This window comes from Poromitra crassiceps, assembly GCF_964638095.1.
Source record: "Poromitra crassiceps genome assembly, chromosome: 9".
NCBI lineage: Eukaryota > Metazoa > Chordata > Actinopteri > Beryciformes > Melamphaidae > Poromitra > Poromitra crassiceps.
In genome coordinates this window covers 21,506,306-21,528,980 of record NC_139630.1, presented here as the reverse complement: position 1 = coordinate 21,528,980, position 22,675 = coordinate 21,506,306, and the positions used below count along the sequence as shown (strand labels likewise).

The window sequence follows — 22,675 nt, the reverse complement described above, 5'->3', positions numbered from 1 at the left end:
TTTTGTGCAGATTCCTTATGAACAAAAAAAATGGGTAACACTTTGTAATAACGTTCAGTCGTAAGTCATTTATAAGCCTTTAGTAAATGATGAACTAATCACTTACAAAACATGAATATACATTAGTATATTGTGAATAAATGCCATGTTAACATATTCCCCAGGGAAGTATTTTAGGGCCTTTATTCTTTTTAATTTATATAAACGATATGCAATCGCCCTGTGATTGCAACCTGTTCCTTTTCGCAGACGACTCCGCCCTCCTGTTCTCTCACAAGGACAGGGGGGAGATCAAAAGGAAATTGAGCAGTGAGCTTCACAGTGTTAGTGTGTGGCTCTCGGACAACAAATTATCACTTCATCTGGGGAAAACGGAGGCTATTTTATTTGGGTCAAATTTTTTATTTACAAAAGTCCCCCGGGTTTAAAATGATGGTGGGTGACGTAGCTGTTAACACCAAGGAGGAGATTACGTACCTTGGCTGCATTTTAGATAACAAACTCTCTGGAGAGAGCATGGCTTCAAAAGTAATTTCCAAAGTAAATCAAAAAAACAAATTCTTAGCCAGAATTTCATCCTTTATTCACCTTATTCACCACGCCCACTTTTTCTCTCTTCCGCGTTCAACACAAACGTATTTGTTCTTCCGGTTCAGCGCTAGTTGCTTACTGTGGCTAATATCAGCTGCTAGTTAGTTATGTTATATGGCAGTAAAATGCCACTGAATGACCAAATTGATATAACGTTTAACCATTTCGAGTAACACTGTTTCCATACGGATCACCAGCGTTAGGTTGTTGTTTATAACGTGGCTATTCATAACGTTTTCTATCTCGGATGCGTTATTTCGAATCGCACATAGGTTACGCCTGGCGCAAACTATGTGGGTTTCAGGACGAAAAAGTAACGTCATCTTTAGATCACAATATTCCTGGAATGCAAGTTTAACTAAACGGTTACATATCCTCTGCATTCTACATAAAATTAAGATATTACGGGTTGTTTTATTTTGTATGTTACATACGTATTGGCCAAGATATGTTAGTTTATGGCGGAGTAATTCTGCCAGTTTAGATGCGGAGTGTGCGCAGCCATCTTGCCTGCGAAGTTTTTGGCAAGTCAAAACGGAAATACTATTACAAAATGACGTAATGCGGAAGCGTCCATGTGTGGGCAAAGAATAAGGTGAATAGACAAGAGCGCCCTCGAAACCTTGGCAAATGCTCTGATTCAATGTCATTTTGACTATGCTTGCTCCTCCTGGTTCACGGCAATCACCATAAAACTTAAAAACAGGCTTCAGACATCTCAGAATAAATTAATACGGGTTATTCTGAAACTGCATCCCAGAGACCATGTCCTCCCCTCTCACTTCCTTAGCCTTAGGTGGCTCAGAGTGGAGGAGAGGGTTTCTCAGATCAAACTGTGCATGGTTTTCAGGATTTTTAAACGGGAGGCTCCTTGCTACCTCTCTGACTACTTCTGTAAAGTCAGTGATGTACATGGCTACTCCACAAGAGGAAGCACCTCCAACATTGTTCCCCCCAAATTTTAATCTTTAAAGGGTAAATGTACCTTCTCTTACTCAGCAGCTATTTTATGGAACAAAATCCCTGAGAGTATAAAAACCCTTAATTCCAGGTTTTCTTTTAAGCTCGCCTTGAAAAAATGGCTGGTTGGTTCCCAAATGGGTTCCTAACCTTTTATTTTTTCTTTTGTCTCTTTATGCTCGCAGTTTTTAAACCCTAGGTAGGTCTTTGATTTATTATATGAGCTGGTCTCTCTTTTTATTTATTGATTGGTGCATTTTTTTGTTGTTATTTAAATAACCATTCAGTCAATGACTAATCAGTCATTGAGTGTATGGTTGTGTTGTTAAATGTTTTCATTTGTTTGTGTTTGTTGCCCGCGCACACACACGCTCATACCTGCACACATATTCACTCCACTTGTCCCATACAAAGGACCACAATGGAAACAAGCCCTTGGGCTTTATTGTGTTTTATTCCTTTTGATCAATATTTTTGTTGTATTGTCTTGCACAGTTCTGCTCTTATTGAATCAATAAAGTTATCAATCAATCAATCAATATCACAAATGTGTTGTAAATCATCTATAAACTTTTAGTAAATGAAGTATTCCTCACCTGTTATAAATGATGTGTAAATCATTTACAATTAATTTACAAGGCTTTCTGCATCCCCTAATCTAAAGTGTAAACTATTCATCACACATAAATGTGTTACATACAAGGCGATAGCTCTGTCAAAATTTAAGCCAATGCGGAAGTGCACTTAAAATTGCATTCTTTCGAATGGCCTGCAGGGGGCGACCCATTGGTCTGTGGACTTCTGTTTTTGATGCCTCACGTATGGCATTTTGGCCATTGCCATCTTGGATCTCGACACAAATCCAGGGGTTTGCCACAGAGACCCCCTGCTATTGGTCCATGATCGGCGAGCTGTGTGATCAGTGGACAAGCGATCTGTCAATCACGTCCCAAAACATAGTCTGCAACTAACTACAACAGTCTGACACTAGTGATTGAGACCATAAACACATTAGGAAAGTGTTTACTGAGGCCATACTTGAGACTTCAAAACAGAAGTCCACAAACCAATGGGTCGCCCCCTGCAGGCAAAGAGGACACTTCCCCATTGGCTTCAATTTTGACAAACAGAGCTACCCGCTTGTATGTAACACATTTATGTGTCATGAATGGTTTAGATTAGGGGATGCAGAAAGCCTTGTAAATGATTTACACATCATTTATAACAGGTGAGGAACACTTCATTTACATAAGGTTTATAGATGACTTACAACACATTTGTATATGTTAACATAACATTTACTAATCATCTACAGATGTATATTCATGTTTTGTAAATGGTTAGTTCATCAATAACTAAAGGTTTATAAATGACTTACGACTGAACGTCGTTATTATAAAGTGTTAGCAAAAAATGTGCTGGAAAAAGTCATTGAAAGACCTTGAATTTGAAATACTTCACAATTGCTCCATAGGTTGAGGCGGTGTCTCGTCATAGACGCTGGGTTAGCTGGCTCAGCCTGGCTGGGGGCATGGTCAGGTTGGGGTAAATCCCGCGTTCTATCCAATCAGCAAAGTTAGAATTTAGCTGATAGCCCAGTCCAGGCAGACACGATTAACACGATTTAACCACCGCAGTAAACGCACATCTGAGCAGACGTCTTGTGTTCTGCTCTAGAACCCCCAAACCTGTAGTTTAGAGCCGCAGCACCGTCCTTTGGTGAGTCAGCCCATTGAGATATATCGGCGGTTTTACCCCACTCGCGTGCCAGCCGTTTAACATTTTGTGGGCGTTCACACACACATGCCGACTGTCTCCATGTGTGAAGCTCATGCCAGTTGAGCGGGCGATGTCACACAGCAACCGAGCTGCGTCTGTGAGTGTTGCACACTTGAAAGATGACGCTTGCAGGATTCAGGTGCACATATTTGAATAAAGAATTGTCTGCACAAGACGTGGAATATATTGTTTTTTAACACTTTTTAACTCGACAAGCAGCGCTACTGTGCTTTCATGTATTCACTTCATGTACCCACTTTTGTGTCACCACTCCAGCACTGTCTGATAGTGATATACACACAGTGAAGTGTCCTGTGATGTCATACTGAGATATCATCATGGCTGGAATGCCTCTTGTCCAATCAAATTGCTGGAACTAACTGTTGTATAATGTGCAATGTCACATGTATTGATGTGTGTCTTTAGTAGAACTAATGATGATGTGTATCAAACATTTGTGTTTCAGAGGTCAGTACCACAGGCAGAGAGCAGAGTCTCCAGTTCCCAGCTGTCTGTCTATGAAGAGTGACTGGTCTAAAGATAATAATCCAAACTTCAGTAATGAACCTGGACCTTCAGACACAAAGTAAGAGGACTGTAACACTCAATAATGTAATAATAATTTCATGAAAATATAATAACGCCTGAAAATGTAATCAAATTTGCACTTAACTCAAAAATGTAACAAAATGTCCTGACTGATACTTTCACAAACTTTTTTTACTGGTAATGTAATACTTTCAGGTGGGTCATTTATTTTCAAAACTGATGATGTAATAATATAATACTGTAAAAAGTTAAAGTATAAAAAATGTATAACTGTTAGTGTCATGTTAGCCTATTAAAACACTAACATTGACACTGCTCCCCACTCTACACCCGGCCGCACAGACAATACCTCCCCTCAAACAACTCAGAGGCTAGCCGTGTGTCTGAGGTACCATAATATCACAAGTAATAACTGAAATGATCCAGTCTGAACAACTCAGAGGCTAGCCGTGTGTCTGAGGTACAATAATGGCCCATTTCCACTGCTGGTAACAACGCGGCCCCGCTCAGCTCGTCTCGCTTTTTTGTTTCATTCCACCGATCAAAAACGTGCACAGCCCGGGTTGAGTCGGGGTTGAGTCGTGCTGCTTTTGGTCCCTGCTTAGTTGAGGTTCCAGCGCTGTGAACCCGGCTTCATACGGTGACGTGAAAACACTGCAGACGACTGATTGGTCAGGCAGAATCGTGTTTACTCTATCTACTGAGTGACTGTCAATGCATACCAGTTTAGTTGGGCTTACCTTCTCTTCTGTTATGTTATTTCCATCAGTCTTTTGTGTTGCTGCCTTCGCCTCTGGTGAAATAAAATCGATCTCCTTACTCAGCTTTTGGTTTGGTTTTCAATTGTATTGAGAGAGAAAAAGTCCGCTGCTCAGGAAGCTCCTGTAGTTGTGTGCAGCGTCGGCTGCGCTAGGCCGCAGGCGGGGGTAAGTGAAGCCGCGGTCTTGCCTGGTGAGAGGCCGCCGGGGTAGAGGCTTCACTCTGTAGCGCAACCCCCGTCCCTCGCATGCATGCATGTTTGAGTTTGACTAACAACAAAGTGATATCCATTCTCCTGGCCGATTGTCACATTTGCCCATGTACACTGTAGGTCATTTAGAGGCACCAGTATTTCATAAACAGTTTAAAAGTTCTGTGTATGGATTTAATTTTAACGTTATATGTTATTCATAGCTTTCAAGGGGCGTTACGTGCTGCCGGGAACGCCCACCTGACGGTCAAAAAAAAAAAACTTGTTCATTCCGCTGCCCGCACTAGTTTCTCACGCTGCGTTTGTTCAGCCAAAATGCCGGATACCTGTTGTGCTATCGGTTGCACTAACCGACGAGGAGACACGCCTGGCTTGTGCTTTTACAGAATCCCGTCGGAGAAAGAAAACTCAGACAGGAGGAGGTTATGGATTTGTGCGATTAGACGTGGTTCAGTCGCTGGGGAGGGCAAATGGCTTTTTTTCTACCATCAAAGTACACACGTTTTTGCGGCCAACATTTCATCAAAGGTAAGCTCAAGTAACGTTAACGGGGTATTTTAATCATTATTGTAACGTTACTTGAGCTTACCTTTGATGAAATGTTGGCCGCAAAGACGTGTGTACAAACGGCTGAACAAACACAGCGTGAGAAACTAGTCGAGGCGGCGCGCAGGGGAATGAACAAGTTTTTTTTTTGACCGCCAGGTGGGCGTTCCCGGCAGCACGTAACGCCCCTTGAAAGCTATGAATAGCCTACTTCGGTTATGGGCGGAGGGCAGATATGCGGTCGCTATGACGACCAGGTGTGGGCGGGGGCAGATCGAGCACCGGTGGAAACAAAACATCCATCGGGTCGAAACAAATAGAGCCGAGTGGTGACGGGCTGTGCAGGGCTGTGTGCGGAAATTCCTTTTATATTTCTAACTCTAGTTATTTTTCCAGCACCTTGGCCGAGACTTGGCTGGGTCGAGCGGTGGCCCTCCCTCAGATTTTAGGCTGTGCAGGGCTGTAAAATGTGGTGGAAATGAGCCATAAGATCCTACAAGTAAGGACTGAAATTATCCAGTCTGAATGACTCAGAGGCTAGCCGTGTGTCTGAGATTAGGGCTGTGAATCTTCACTGGCCTCACGATTCGATTCGATTACGATTGATCTGTCAATGATTCAATTCGATTCCACGATGCATCACGATGCATCTCGATACAGCTCAAAGTATGGCAGCTCCTGGCTACTTTTCATCAATTAATACAAGCAGTCAGATAAATATGAAGTCCCTTTTTTACTTAGAAAGTGCATTAAAATCTGAATGTCAACAGAAATTTAAACATAAACGATTCAACGATTCATCTGTCAACGATTCGATTCACACGTCCGCATCTCGATGCATTGATTAAACGATTAATTTTGACACCCCTATCTGAGATACAATAATATCACAAGTAATAACTGAAATGATCCAGTCTGAACGCAGTGCCAGCGATGCACATTTTGAGACCTGACCGCACTTGGTGAGCTGAACACCACTTGCTTAAAAATGTGTGGAGGAAATGGATGCTAATATAGTGTTTTATAACTGAAGACTGAATCACTTGATGTAATTTAATAAACGAGACATCATTGATTTCCCATGGCTCTAATCAATCCTAGTTCCTACTGTATGTCTATACGCACAGACTCTCTCTTTCTCCCAGACAATGAGGCATTGCAGCGTCGCTATGACGACCAGTTGTTGAAGCTTCTTCACAGCGACATGTTTCTATATATCTGTCTTCACAGAATGTTTTGTTTGTTGTTGGCCCCGCCCCCTGGAATGCTTAAAAGAGCTTGAAATATATAGATAAGTAAATAAATAAATAAAATGTTTGCAGTGTTTGACAGAATGCAAGTCAAAACACAAGTCAGAAAAGAAGACCAATGTGTTCTGGGAAAGACAACTTCAAACCATGTAAACATGTGAGCCTATGATATGAAATGCATTCAGAGGTGGAAAGAGTGCTGACAAATCCTACTAGTACAAGTATTCTTACTTTAGTCAAAATTAATTCAAGTACAAGAACTAGCCCAGGAAATTACCTCAATAAAAAAGTAGCCTATGTAAGTAAAATTACATTTTCGCTTTGGTTAGATTCTCTGCCCGAACCCGAGACCGGCCAGCGGGTCGGGGCGGAATTCCCCCTTTTCCTCGAACCCGTGCCAGGCTCGTGGTCAGATATATATTTTTCTTCTTTGGGGTAATATTTGGTGTGATGTTACAACATTGTAACCTTAGATTGTAACCTAAACAACTAAATTACTAAGAAAATGTTGTGTTTAAACCGGACTCAGGCCCATAGGCAGCCAATGGGATGGGCCTATCCCCAAGCTTTGTCTGGGGGAGGCCCACACTCACAGACTTTGAAAACCCCTGATCTATTCACCTTATGTTCCAACACAGAGGTCAGCCAGTTACTTCCTATTGTGTTTACACTTCCTGTGACAGTACAGTACTAGTGACCAGGTAAAACAGACGGTGTTTTGAACAGGAAGTCATAACAACAATAACTGGGTCAAGTGGGCGGGGCTACATAAGGTGAATAGAACAGCAGTAAAATATAATAAATAATGAAAATAGCACCACTTGTCAGTGGAAGGTGCAGTCTATCAGCAGTCTCAAATGAAACTGACATTTCTGAACTAATGTGATGATGGGGTCATGGGGATCATAACAATTTGATCGTCTACACCTGTAATAATTAGTGCGAGATGTGTAATTGCCAATGGAAACAAAGTACTTCCTGTCTTGAAGATAGGACCTGAACCACTGGAGGACCGTACCCGATAGCCCAACCCAGTTTTCCAGTCTGTCCAATAAAATTGAGTGGTCAACAGTGTCAAATGCAGCGCTAAGATCCAGTAGCACTAGAATCAAATTTTTGCCTGAGTCTGTGTTCATTCTAATGTAATTTATGACTTTAGTAAGCGCGGTTTCTGTGCTGTGATGGGGGCGAAAGCCTGATTGGAGTTTATCTAGGAGATCATTTGAGGTTAGGAATCTATTGAGTTGTAGGTAAACAACCCTTTCAATTATTTTGGCTATAAATGGGAGATTAGATATTGGTCTGTAGTTACTGATTACCGATGCATCAAGGCTACGCTTTTTAGTAGGGGTTTAATAACTGCAGTTTTCAGGGACTCAGGAAAAGTGCCGGTCAAAAGGGAGCTATTAACTATTTAACTATTAATTATTAACTATTTGCAATAGGTCCATCAGACAGGAAGTAGCCACAACCAGCTCACTGCTGGCCACACGCATAAGACAGGAAATAGCCACAACCAGCTCACTGCTGGCCACACGCATAAGCCAGGAAATAGCCACAACCAGCTCACTGCTGGCCACACGCATCAGCCAGGAAATGGTTTACACACCAAAATGTCCCAACATCACTGAAAAGCCCATTTCAGGAAAACAGGAGATTTAGACAAATAGAGACAGTGATTGATAATGTAGATGTACTGTAGTGGAAGAGGAAGAGCTTGCACACTTCCTCCAAGCCGTAGTTTAATGAGGAAAAGTTTTGATCCTACATTGGATCTTCATCAAGGTCAGTAATGTTTGGAGGATGAAACACAAATAACATTGCAACCATAGGCTGATAGGCTCTAAAACAATCAGCGCCTCCCAGGGTGGAGTGCATCCAAACATAATTGATACAAATTCACACATCACACAGGTAATAGCCCAGAAAAATACATATAAATACAAGATCAACAGGGGCAGAAAAACGAACATCGTTAAAAATGATATAGGCTATATTAGGCTGTATATAACCCAAGCATGGTATCAGATACAATAACAGACACAATAAACAAATTGGAATGTTCTACACAATATAAAAATATACTTTACATGTTGTGGCAGCATGATGGTATCGGAGCAAAAATATTGACATTTAATTTACAATTTCAACAAATGATAGTTCAAACTTTAGCTTGATTTTTTTTTGTTAAATCTTAATGTTTTCTGATCAGTCATAATAAATTGCCTTCGTCCCTACAGAGCAAGGAAGAGGAGTCTAGGTGTTGTGAAGCAGCAGCTGTCCTGCTGTGCATTGTGTCAGGAGGTTCTGAGGGATTCAGTCTCTACCAGCTGTGGACACAGGTTCTGCACACAGTGCATCACCTCATACTGGGACCAGTCTGGTTCATCAGGAGACTCTGCCTGTCCCCAGTGTGGGAAAAGATACAGAACAAGATCTGGACTGCAGACACCCAGTCAAACCAGCATGGCTCAATGTAAGACTGGGGGTCTGTCTACTGTTGTCACCTTTTCTAAAACAAAAACAATAGTGTATTATTTAACACTTGCTCATTCTTTCTTCTCTTCCAGTGGACGCTGCTCTGCTGGAGGCTTTAGACCAGCATAAGATCATTCTGATAAAGAGATGTGGATTTGTGACAGAAGGAACTGAAGCAGGAACTGGAACCTCCCTCAACAGGAGCTACACTGTGCTCTACATCACAGTGGGACAGATTGAAGGGGTTAATACCCAACATGAGGTGTGGCAGCTGGAGAGAGCATCCAAGATGAAGACCCTCCATGACACTCCAATCAAGTGCCAGGACATCTTTAAACGCTTACCTGGCAAAGAGGCACACATCAGAGTAGTTCTGACGCAGGGCGTGGCTGGCATTGGAAAAACCTTCTCAGTGCAGAAGTTCACTCTGGACTGGGCGGAGGGCTTGGAAAATCAAGATGTCAATCTGGTGATTCTGCTTTCGTTCCGGGAGCTGAACTTGATCAGAGATGAGCGGTACAGTCTTCTCATGCTGCTCCATGTTTTCCATCCAACATTACAGATGATCACAGCAGAGCAGCTCTCTGTCTGCAAGGTTGTGTTCATCTTTGACGGCCTGGATGAAAGCAGACTTTTGCTGGATTTCCAGAACAATGAGGTTGTGACTGACGTCACACAGACATCATCAGTAGACGTGCTGTTGACAAACCTCATCAAGGGAAATCTGCTTCCTCTGGCTCTCCACTGGATCACTTCCCGACCTGCAGCAGCAAATCAGATCCCTCCTATATATGTCAACAGGGTAACAGAGGTGCAAGGGTTCACTGACCCCCAGAAGGAGGAGTACTTCAGGAGGAGATCCAGTGATGAGGAGCAGGCCAGCAGAATAATCTCACACATCAAGGCATCCAGGATCCTCCACATCATGTGCCACATCCCAGTCTTCTGTTGGATCACTGCTACAGTTCTGGAGCACATGTTGACTACAGACCAGAGAGGAGAGCTGCCCAAGACCCTGACTGAGATGTACTCACACTTCCTGCTGGTTCAGACACAGAGGAAGACACAGAAGTATGAAGAGAGACATGGGATGAATCAACAGGAGTTGATGGAGACTGATAGGGAACTTCTTCTGAAGCTCGGGAGGCTGGCGTTTGAACATTTGGAGGAAGGCAACCTCATGTTCTACCAAGAAGATCTGGAGGAGTGCGGTCTTGATGTCAGAGAGGCCTCGGTGTTCTCAGGAGTGTGCACAGAGATCTTCAAAAGAGAGTATGTGCTCTTGCAGAAAACGGTCTACTGCTTTGTTCATCTAAGCATTCAGGAGTTTCTCGCTGCAGTCTACATGTTCCACTGTTACACAATCATGGATGAGAAGGTACTGGACACATTTCTGGGAGAAGATGCAGATGAAGACAATGAACCACCCCTGGATGCCTTTCTCCGTAGTGCCATGTACAAATCCCTGCATAGTAAAAATGGCCACCTGGATCTCTTTGTCCGCTTCCTTCATGGTCTCTCACTGGAATCCAGCCAGACACTCTTGGGAGACCTGCAGGGTCAGACAGAGAGCAGACCAGAAAGCATCCAGAGAGCAATCAGCAACCTGAAGGAGTTGAACATTGTTGAAGACATCTCTCCTGACAGAAGCATCAACATCTTCCACTGTTTGATGGAGATGAACGATCACTCAGTACATCAGGAGATCCAACAGTTCCTGAAGTCAGGGAACAGATCAGAAAAGGAACTCTCTGAGATCCACTGCTCAGCTCTGGCGTACATGCTGCAGATGTCAGAGGAGGTTCTGGATGTGTTGGACCTGGAGGCCTACAACACAACAGTGGGGGGACGATTGAGACTGATCCCAGCTGTGAGGAACTGCAGGAAGGCTCGGTTAGTCCTGATGTGAATAGTATCCACATTGTAGAGCAACCTTCACACCTGCCATAAAATTACAATAAAGATGTAGGGCCCTATCTTTGCAATGGTGGTAATTTTGCGTTACCGCCCGTTTTGCGTAACCCTAACCCTAACCCATTTTTATAGCCTTTGGTATGACTCGGCCGGGGCTCGAACTCACAACCTCCCAGTCTCAGGGCGGACACTCAAACCACAAGGCCGCTGAGCTGGTGAGAGGGGGGAGAGGCCGAGAGAGGGAAGAGAGAATTGGAGTATGAACCAGTTCGGATTCGTAACGAAAATTGATGCTTTTGTAATTAGTAGCCTATTAATTAGGCGTTTCGCTCATATAGGCTATAACATAAACATTTAAAAATATTTGTTTCTTTAATAGGGTAGGAATGTGTAAGATTTTAATTCTAGCCTATTTCAATAGCCTATACCAGAATTTTCCACTCGGGTTAAGCTATTGTTGCATGGTGCAATTGCAGGGGGAGAGGTTATTGTATACTATCAATGGTTACTCTATAGCCTACTGGCCAGTGTTGTGTCAGAAAGTGATTTGCTGCCAGAAACTGATTTAGATCCCACAGACACGCCTGGGCCACGCCTACACCTGTGTCTGCGCTTAGACGGTGGAGGCAGACGATAGCTTAAGACGCAGGGAAGATAGCAAACGATAGCGCCGTACGAAGATAGGGCCCGTATAGTTTGTTATAATCCGGCTCAATGTAGTAATGGAGGGAGTGAGGGAGTCAGAGTCGTCACATGTTCCTCAAACATACACTATAATTGAGTTGTTCTACATAGCAGTGGTACACAGTCTTGGGCGTAACATGTTAGAAAGTGATGTTACTGATTAATCATGTTACATTTTCCTTTTGTAACAGAGTAAAGTAAGGCATTACTGTTACAGTTTCAGTAATCACATTACAGTTACCTAACAGATCAGTCGTTATTTATGTTTCATTCTTTAGCCTCTTTATTGGTGTAATATCTATGAAAGATTCCCCTCATCTTATCCTGCCTTCAGGTCAACAGCATGCACAGTTGAGCACAGCAGAGCCCCTCCTCATTATAGCAGTGAGATCGTGTTTGTTAATGAACACAGTTCTTGTGTTTAGCTGTTTAGCTGTTTCTTAATGAACACAGTTCTTGTGTTTAGCTGTTTCTTAATGAACACAGTTCTTGTGTTAAGCTGTTTCTTAATGAACACAGTTCTTGTGTTTAGCTGTTTCTTAATGAACACAGTTCTTGTGTTAAGCTGTTTCTTAATGAACACAGTTCTTGTGTTTAGCTGTTTCTTAATGAACACAGTTCTTGTGTTTAGCTGTTTCTTAATGAATCAGAATCAGAATCAGAATCAGAAAGACTTTAATGATCCCCGGGGGGAAATTGGGACAAGTTACAGTAGCTCGCTCACAGAACACACATAGCATAAATAAAATAAAAATAAGATAAAAATAAACCGTAGTAATGCAATATTAAGCAATAAGCAGAAAGACACAACATAGCATAGAATAACTAGTAATGCGATAGAAGCAAAAGCACAAAGTAAGTAGAATGTCTAAGTAGCAAAATACCAATACGTGGAGTAAGTATTGTATACATTCCGTGTCAATTATCATTATTGCCTGTGACATATTGCACATATTGCACGTGATTTATATTAAGTCGGCTTGCCCTATACGTTACGTGAGACGTTACGTTACGTGGCTCAGCCAGGCACAGTTAACCTATCGGCTGGCTCAGTCTCAGGGAGACTGAGCGTCTCCGAGGTGCTCTTTTAAGAGAGGCATTAAATAGACCAATGGCCACAGGCAGGAATGATTTCCTGTGCCTCTCCGTTTTGCATCTAGGTGGAATCAGTCTCTCACTGAACGTGCTCCTATGTTTGACTAGCGCGTCGTGGAGTGGGTGCGAGTCATTGTTCATGATGGAGCGTAGCCTGGACAACGTTCTCTTCTCTGACACCGCAGTCAGAGAGCCCAGATCCAGCCCCACAATGTCCCTGGCCTTACGGATCAGTTTGTTGAGTCTGTTGGCATCCGCTGCCTTCAGCCTGCTGCCCCAGCACACAATAGCATACAGGAAGGCACTAGCCACTACAGACTCGTAGAACATCCTCAGCATGGTCCGGCAGACGTTGAAGGACCTCAGCCGTCTCAGGAAGTAGAGACGGCTTTGCCCCTTCTTGTAGAGTGCATCAGAGTTCTTAGCCCAGTCTAGTTTATTGTCAATGTACACTCCAAGGTACTTGTAATCCTCCACTATGTCAACACTGACCCCGTGGATTGAAACAGGGGTCACCGGAGCCTTGACCCTCCTCAGGTCCACCACCAGCTCCTTTGTCTTTGACACGTTGAGCTGCAGGTGGTTCAGCTCACACCAAGTGACAAAGTTGGCCACCACATCCCGATACTCATCATCGTCACCATCTTTGATACATCCCACTATCGCAGAGTCATCAGAGAACTTCTGAAGGTGGCAAGACTCTGTCTGGTAGGTGAAGTCCGTGGTGTAGATGGTGAAGAAGAAGGGAGAGAAGACCGTGCCCTGTGGTGCCCCCGTATTGCTGACCACTCTGTCTGACACACAGTTCTTCAGGCGCACATACTGTGGTCTGCCAGACAGGTAGTCCACAATCCAGGCCACCAGGGGGGCATCCACTCGCATCGCTGTCAGCTTCTCCCCCAGTAGAGCCGGCCTGATGGTGTTGAAAGCACTGGAGAAGTCAAAGAACATGACTCTCACAGTGCTGGCCGGGTTGTCAAGGTGGGCGTAGGCGCGGTTGGTAAGGTAGATGACCGCATCCTCCACTCCCAGTCGGGGCTGGTAGGCGAACTGGAGGGGGTCAAGGGAAGGTTTGACCATAGGCCTGAGCTGCTCCAGGACGAGTTTCTCCAGGGTCTTCATGATGTGGGACGTCAAAGCTACCGGCCTGTAGTCATTGGAGCCACTGGGTCTTGGCTTTTTCGGTACAGGAACGATACAGGACGTTTTCCACATCACGGGGACCTTTTGGAGACTCAGGCTCTTGTTGAAGATCAGCTGTAGTACATCACACAGCTGGGGGGCACAGGCTTTGAGCACCATGGGACTGACGCCATCCGGGCCGGCTGCTTTCCTTGTGTGTAGTCTCAACAGCTGATTCTTCACCTGGTCAGCTGTGATGGTCAGCGTGGGTGGGGGGGGGGTGGCATCATCAGCTCTGAGGCCCATCGGGGGGGGGAGGGGGGGTGTGACCTCGTCACTGGGAGACGGGGTATGGCCTGGAGGATGAGGGGGGGGGGGGAGGTGGGCCATCAGCCGGGGCCAGAGGGAGAGGGGGGGGGGGGGGGGGGAGAGCAGTGTGGCGGGGGCTGCTGTTTGTATACTGCAGTCAGGGGAGTCAGGGGAGTCAGGGGAGGGGGCCCCCGGGCCAGCCGCATCAAATCTATTGAAAAATAGGTTCAATTCGTTGGCCCGATCAACCCCCCCCTCCACCCCCCCACCCCCCGCTTGGTTAAAGCCAGTAATAGCTTTCACACCTCTCCACACTTCCCTCATGCTGTTTTGCTGGAGCTTTGCTTCAAGCTTCGACCTGTAGCATTCTTTAGCCACTTTAATGCTCGCTTTCAGCTCCCCCTGGATGGCTCGGATCCTATCTCTGTCCCCCGACCTAAACGCTCTTTTCTTGGCGTTCAGAATGGCCTTGATGTCTTTAGTAACCCAAGGCTTATTATTCGGGAAACATTTTATTTCCTTTGTGGGTATGTTGCAATCCACACAAAAGTTAATGTAGTCCGTAATGCACTCAGTGATCCCGTCGATATCTTCACCATGTGGGTCACAGAGTGCCTGCCAGTCTGTTATGTCAAAACAGGCTCTAAGAGCCTCCGTTCCTTCCTCAGACCATACCCTCACTGTCCTAGAGGTCACAGGCAGTGTTTTCACCCTCGGGGTATATCTGGATCTGAGGGAGACTAGATTGTGGTCGGAGCGGCCAAGCGGGGGGAGGGGTGACGAGGAGTAAGCATCCTTCACGTTTGCATACATCAGGTCTATTGTTCTGTCGCCCCTGGTGCTACAGCTCACATACTGTCTGAAGTTAGGCAGTGTCTTTGTCATTGTCACGTGATTAAAATCCCCTGATATCAGTATCACTGCGCTCGGATGCTTGGTCTGTAAACCAGCAATGGCGTTGTGGATATTGTCACACGCTGCTGTCGGATTAGCGGAAGGGGGGATATAGATTGCCACAACAATCACATGAGAATGCTCCCGTGGCAGATAATATGGCCGTAGACCTACAGCTAACAGCTCAGTGTCTGGTGAGCACAAGCGATCTTTAATGCTGATATGAGCCGGGTTACACCATCTGTTGTTTACTAGAATGGCCAGCCCACCTCCTTTCTTCTTACCGCACAGGGTGCTGTCCCGATCTGCTCGTATCGTTTGGAATCCGTCAATTGATGCATTAAAGTCCGGGATATCTTTGTTTAGCCAGGATTCCGTGAAGCACATTAAGCTGCACTCCCGAAATTCTCTCTGTGTCCTCGCCAGACCTGTTACTTCCTCCATCTTATTCGCTAACGATCTTACGTTGCCCATAATCATAGAGGGGAGACTAGGCTTGAATCTCCTACGTTCCCTCCTTGCTTCGTTTTTTCTCTGCCTCGCTCTCCTGCCTCTTCCCCTTCTTCCACGCCGTGCATTCTTTATCAGTTCCTCCGGAATAAGCGGCGCTGGGACCGACTCGCCGGCCGGCGAGCAGAGCTCCAGCAGCTGTTCTCTGCTGTAAACAAAAGCCGCATGTCCTGGCGCCAGCTGTTGTCCCCAGGCGATACATTGTAAGAGCAGTAAACCGGTCAAAAATACGTTAAAAATTCCTCTGAACCGCATGGTTACAGACGGATACACTATTTACACAATATATACACACGATAAGTGTTAGAAAAGAGCGATAATAATAATAATAATACAAAGAGCACGGAAACGAACGAGCAACTGCAACAAGCGACCTTTCCTGGTCGACGCCTGCGCACAGTACTTGTGTTTAGCTGTTTCTTAATGAACACAGTACTTGTGTTTAGCTGTTTCTTAATGAACACAGTACTTGTGTTTAGCTGTTTCTTAATGAACACAGTTCTTGTGTTTAGCTGTTTCTTAATGAACACAGTTCTTGTGTTTAGCTGTTTCTTAATGAACACAGTACTTGTGTTTAGCTGTTTCTTAATGAACACAGTTCTTGTGTTTAGCTGTTTCTTAATGAACACAGTACTTGTGTTTAGCTGTTTCTTAATGAACACAGTACTTGTGTTTAGCTGTTTCTTAATGAACACAGTTCTTGTGTTTAGCTGTTTCTTAATGAACACAGTACTTGTGTTTAGCTGTTTCTTAATGAACACAGTTCTTGTGTTTAGCTGTTTCTTAATGAACACAGTTCTTGTGTTAAGCTGTTTCTTAATGAACACAGTTCTTGTGTTTAGCTGTTTCTTAATGAACACAGTTCTTGTGTTTAGCTGTTTCTTAATGAACACAGTTCTTGTGTTAAGCTGTTTCTTAATGAACACAGTTCTTGTGTTTAGCTGTTTCTTAATGAACACAGTTCTTGTGTTTAGCTGTTTCTTAATGAACACAGTACTTGTGTTTAGCTGTTTCTTAAAGAACACAGTTCTTGTGTTTAATGTTTAATACAGACCAGCCAAGGAGTTAGAGTTAGAGTTGAATCTATCCTTAAAAAGTTTTGAAAACTTAAATTTGATCACAACGGACATCAGTATTTTCCAGTGGGTAGTGTCTACATTTCAGTTAGTATTACATGACATGGTCTTTTTTCCATCTATGGTAGTGTCATGTTAATCCTGTGTTGTGCCTAAAAAAATTGCCTAAAGCTTAGGCATTTTTTTTTGTCATTTTCTAAATCAGTAAATCCCACAACATGTTGTGCCCATGGTGCATCGTCTCCAGAGTCTCCACCCTAGAAATAAAAAAATCCATATACAGTATGTATTCTTTTCTGCTTGGTTTCTGCTTATATTACATGCAGTCTATAATGCAAATTATTATTTACACTTGTGTACTATTGGGGATGGATTCCGTCCTTTTTTAAATTCGTATTACAGTACGCCAATTTGTGCATTGTTGGTCTGAACGGTATCTAATAGGCCCATATGTATACCTGGGCAGAGGAAGGGGGGTGACACTATTCACGTTAAAGGACACTTCCTGTACCCCTATAAAAGAAAAATCACACCCAGGTGCTGAAGTAAGCTAAGCTAATAGTCTAGCAGCAAGTCCTCAAAAAAGGCTTTAGTTTTCGAGATACCCCTACCCGAGGTAGAACAAATGCCAACAATGTTTTTTCTTATCTTTAGGGTCTCCCATTAATGAAATTGATTCTTGGCAAATTTTATTTTTGGGGAAAAAATGTTTTTTTGGCTGTTCTTTAGAACTACCCCAATCCCTGAAAAAGAGCCAAATTAGGCCAGTCTGAATAGGGTAAAGGTGACAAAAAAGCCCATAACTTGAGAATGCTCACTCTTTTCCTCACCAGATTTGCTGAGGTATGGACCAGGTGGCTGCCCTACATCACCAAATAGTCAGAAAATGATTTACCTAAAAAGATCATGAATTATAGTCCTGTAAATATAGCTTTAGTTTAGGCGGAAATTGTACTTTGTGGTGATAGGAACATAGGACTCCATCACTTTTCTCTCATTTATCAGAAAAACAGAAATCCCTGGAAAATATACCATTACTGAATTGTCTAGGGTGCTATTGAAACCTGACCAGTAGTTGTATGGAGATATCTGGTACAGTTCTATTGCAAATGAGATTTCTTTAGACATAGACCTACTACCTCTTCTCTGAAACTGTCAAATTAGGTCATTCTGAATGGGGGATAAGTGAAGTGGCATAATAGCCTATAAGTTAAGAATGCTCACTCTGATGGTCATCATATTTGGAGAGGGAAATACCAGGTGGCTGAACTACATCACCAAATAGTCAGAATGTGGGTAAACCAATAAAATAAAGTTGATCTAAATTACAAACCACCTGGAGCGGCTGTAGCTCAGGAGGTAGAGCGGGTCGTCCACTAATCGCTTTGGATAAAAGAGGTCGGTGGTTAGATTTCCACCTCCTCCAGTCAGCATGTCGAAGTGTCCTTGGGCAAGATACTGAACCCCAATTGCTCCGGATGGTGTGCCAGCACCCTGCGTGGCAGCCTGCCGCCATCGGTGTATGAATGGGTGAATGTACCTACTGATTGTAAAGCACTATATAAATGCAGGCCATTTACCATTTACCATAAAACATAGAAATACAAGGTGTAAATATTGGAAGTTTTATTGAAACTGGAACATTAATCCAAGTATAATAGTAATCATAATACACAATCACAAAAACAGACTAGAAAAACGGATTAGAAAACAAAATAACCAAGGCAAAAATAAAACAGAACAGAGAAATAAAAAGTGACTGCTTTTTTGTCCAGGTATATGGACACTTTTTTCACAGCCAAAGTATCAGGCCTTTGTTGCGTATTATGACCCAACCAGATTATTGTGCCAGTGTTTGGGAGTCTGGGGCACATTCACAACCTTATACTCCATGGACTGCAATTGTAAGGATTGCAAAAGAGTGATGCAAACAAAACTGTCTAAATATTGTTCAGTCTGGAGGCAGCCTGTCTATCTGGAGACGATCATGTTTAATATACTGTATCCTTAGTATCATTGTCCATTTGTCAGATTAAGCTATCACAATGTTACATTCTTCCCTCTTCTGTGTATCATATTGTAACCTTTTTCCAAAGTATTTGGATCTTGCATTGTTGCTGCGCGTATATAAGATGTTGGAAGGGCAACAGAGAGGCACTGGCCCTTTCCACTCTCTGGAAGTCTTTGCCAGTCGCAAGAGAATTTGCGCTTCTGCTTTACGGAAAAAATAAAAAGGAAAATGGACTGATGTGCACAAACTTGGATGAACTGAGGTTCATAATTGCATCAACAACATATGCAGCCTCTGCAAACCTGCCACCAACAGAGGTGTTCTGCCGTTTGACCCAGGGGTCAGTATTGGGTCGACTCCTATTCATCACCTACCTCCTCCCCCTCGGTAAAATCCTCCGACACCATGGTGTCCGGTTTCACTGCTACTCCGATGATACCCAGGTCTATATCTCCACCAAACCCACCACCACTCTTCCTCCCACCTCCCTCACTGCCTGCCTCCAGGACATCAGGAGCTGGATGAGCAGGAAGTTCCTGAAGTTAAACGCCAGTAAAACCGAGGCCTTGCCCATCGGCTCCAAAAACTCCCTCTCAAAAGCTCATAACACCACCACCCCAAACATCATCATTGACAGCTTCCCTGTTCCCTTCTCCACCCAAGTCAACAGCCTCAGCGTCATTCTGGACAGCACCCTTTCCTTTGCACCCCACATAAAAAACATCACCCGGTCTGCTTTCTTCCACATCCGCAACATCTTCAGAATCCGCCCATCCCTGTCCCAATACAGCACCAAAGTCCTCATCCACACATTTCTTACATCCCAGATTGATTACTGCAACTCTCTTCTCTCTGGCCTACCCACCAAATTGCTCAACAGACTGGCTGGATCATCACCCGCACTAAATCATCTGACCACCCTGTTCTCATTCAACTCCACTGGCTTCCCATTCACTACCGGATTGACTTTAAAAACCTTCTGCTCACTTACAAAGCCCTACACAACCTAGCACCCACCCATCTCTCTGACCTCCAGGAAGACACCCCTTCCCGCTCCCTACGCTCTTCCTCAGCTGGCCTCCTGACCGTCCCCACCTCTCGCCTCAGTACCATGGGTGCTAGGGCCTTCAGCTGCTCTGCACCCAGACTCTGGAACTCCTTGCCCCCACACATCCAACAGTCTGACTTCATCACCACATTCAAATCCCACCTCAAAACCCACCTGTACAAATTGGCCTACTCACTTTAATCATATACAGCACTTAATCTGTTATTCGCCTGCCGTGTTTATCTCCTGTCTTTTCTTATATGTACGCTCATCATATTTTAATGATGCTGGTGTTTGCCATGCCTGTTGTTTTTATGTATGATCTTTTAGAATGGTATGTCTCTTATGCACTGTACAATGACCTTGGGTGTTTTGAAAGGTGTCATCAAATAAAATTATTATTATTAGAAGTATACCACTTAGCAGATCTCCTCCCTCGCTATGAACCAACTAGACCTCTCAGGTCAGCTGGGTCTGGCGTAATAGCTGTCCCAAGGATCCACTCAAACCAGGGCAGGGCCGCCTTTACACACTGTGCTGCTGTTAGCTGGAACAACCTGCCTGAGGCCCTCAGATTTTCCTCAACACTTCCGATTTTTAAAAACGGTCTAAAAACGTTTCTGTTTAGCACTGCTTTTAACTGCTGAAATGTCTATTTATCCTATTATTTTCCTGTATTGACCAAACGTGTAGCATCTTACTGCTTTTTGCTTTTTATTGTCTTTTTATCTTCTTTTATTCTCTTATGTCTGTAATGTCTTGTGAAGCACTTTGAGTTGCTTTGTGTATGAAATGTGCTATATAAATAAAATTGACTTGACTTGACTTGACTTATCCCCCCATTCGGAATTTTGACTGTTTCAGAGAAAAGGCAGGGCTATGTCTAAAGAAATCTAATTTGCAATAGAACGGTACCAGGTATCTCCATACAACTACTGGTTAGTGTTCAATAGCACCCTAGACAATTCAGTAATGGTATATTTTTCAGGGATTTCTGTTTTTCTGATAAATGAGAGAAAAGTGATGGAGTCCTATGTTCCTATCACCACAAAGTACAATTTCCGCCTAAACTAAAGCTATATTTACAGGACTATAATTCATGATCTTTTTAGGTAAATAATTTTCTGACTATTTGGTGATGTAGGGCAGCCACCTGGTTCATACCTCAGCAAATCTGATGAGGAAAAGAGTGAGCATTCTCAAGGTATGAGCTTTTTTGTCACCTTTACCCTATTCGGACTGGCCTAATTTGGCTCTTTTTCAGGGATTGGGGTAGTTCTAAAGAACAGCCAAAAAAACATTTTTTCCCCAAAAATAAAATTAGCCAAGAATCAATTTCATTAATGGGAGACCCTAAAGATAAGAAAAAACATTGTTGGCATTTGTTCTACCTCGGGTAGGGGTATCTCAAAATCTGAGGGCCCTTTCTGCTAGACTATAAGTTCATACTAGTCATGGCCCTTTTCTCAGGAGCGTGGTCTCAGCAGCTTTTCTGGTCCTTGAAGTTTGCTTGTAACTCAAGTGGAAGTGACAACATCACAGCAATTGCATAACATCATTCACTTCAGTGACATCAGAAATTGCTTGAGTGACATCACCGATGACATCACAGCTGCTTGATGACATTGCACATATGCACAACACAAATCTCACCATCCCCGCACGCACACATACACACAACACACAATGGTCCCCCACACACATCTCGCCAGATCCCGTCACACACATCTTGGCAGTAACACACAAAGTGAGTAACACACAAAGTGAGTAACACAAATGATGTAGTTCCGACCAAACAATCTGATTGGTCAAGGACCGTTCTCAAATTAGCATAACAGCACACCTAGCCGTTCTCAAATCGTTCATTTGAGAATGCCCTCATCACTAAAATATCAGTCCACCGGCTGGTCTGTTCAGCAGAGAACAGCAGCGGCCAAAATTCTGCAGGCAACATTGCCTATAACCCCACAGAATTTCTAGCCATAAACTAACTAATACCTTGGCCAATAAGTATGTAACATACAAAATAAAACAAACAGTAATGTCTTCATTTGATGTAGAATGCATAGGACATGTAAGCAGAACCCACTCGCTTAGCGCCAGCACGCCACACACTCGATGCTATGGCCCACCTCTCAACCCTCTTTCATCTCAGACAGGCAATATTTTCATTCTGATATTTTACCGTCCTAACCTGATGCTAACAGCAGCTTTTTTTGTTGATCTCTTCTTCCAACCATTCGTCAACAGTAAATCAGCCAAATAAATTCAAATGAACAACAAAACAATCCATTTAGCATCAACGCTGTAAGCTAGATGCTGGTTTCTGCACAGGTGTTTGTTACAGTTAACTCATGTGATGAGCATATCGGCAGGCTGATATCTGACTGACTCAATGGGGACTATTTATTGTCTCAGACTAACACTCGGCAAAAAGTTTGTTATTTTGAGAGCAAATGGCCCCAAAATATGAACACCTTTTGTTTATAGCTTGTATTTGCTTGGTAACGGTTGTATAATCACAATATTACACTCAAGGGTGTACTTTACCATGGTTATTGACACTTCAGTGATGCGTACTTCCGCATCACTGTCGTGCCAATAACCATGGTAAAGTACACCCTCGAGTGTAATATTGCCTAAGTGACTACACACCAAAGTGACTACACACAAAGTGACTACACACAAAGTCACTTATAGGCAGTCGATCACAGTTGCTTGAGTGACATCACAGTTGGGCAATAGACCCTTTTCACAGGGGACATTTTGTGTCGAAAATGCAGGGTAAACACAGGTAAGCAACACACTAATGAGGGTTTCCAAATTCCAATCATGGAAGTTGCAAAGCCTCATTAGTGTTTTGCTTGCACCTGTGTTTACCCTGCATTT

General features: G+C 43.6%; 1 protein-coding gene across 4 annotated transcripts in view; it reads left to right on the top strand.

The window, feature by feature from the left end:
* The window catches only part of LOC310782093 (uncharacterized protein), a 576,458-nt gene that overhangs the window by 495,593 nt on the left and 58,190 nt on the right, over positions 1–22,675 (top strand). For all 4 annotated transcript variants that reach the window (XM_083642771.1, XM_083642770.1, XM_083642769.1 and 1 more), the window contains 3 exons: positions 3,797–3,916; positions 8,886–9,121; positions 9,216–11,016. In XM_083642771.1, coding sequence (XP_083498897.1) covers positions 3,797–3,916; positions 8,886–9,121; positions 9,216–11,016 — 2,157 coding nt within the window. The remainder of the gene's footprint in view (positions 1–3,796; positions 3,917–8,885; positions 9,122–9,215; positions 11,017–22,675) is intronic.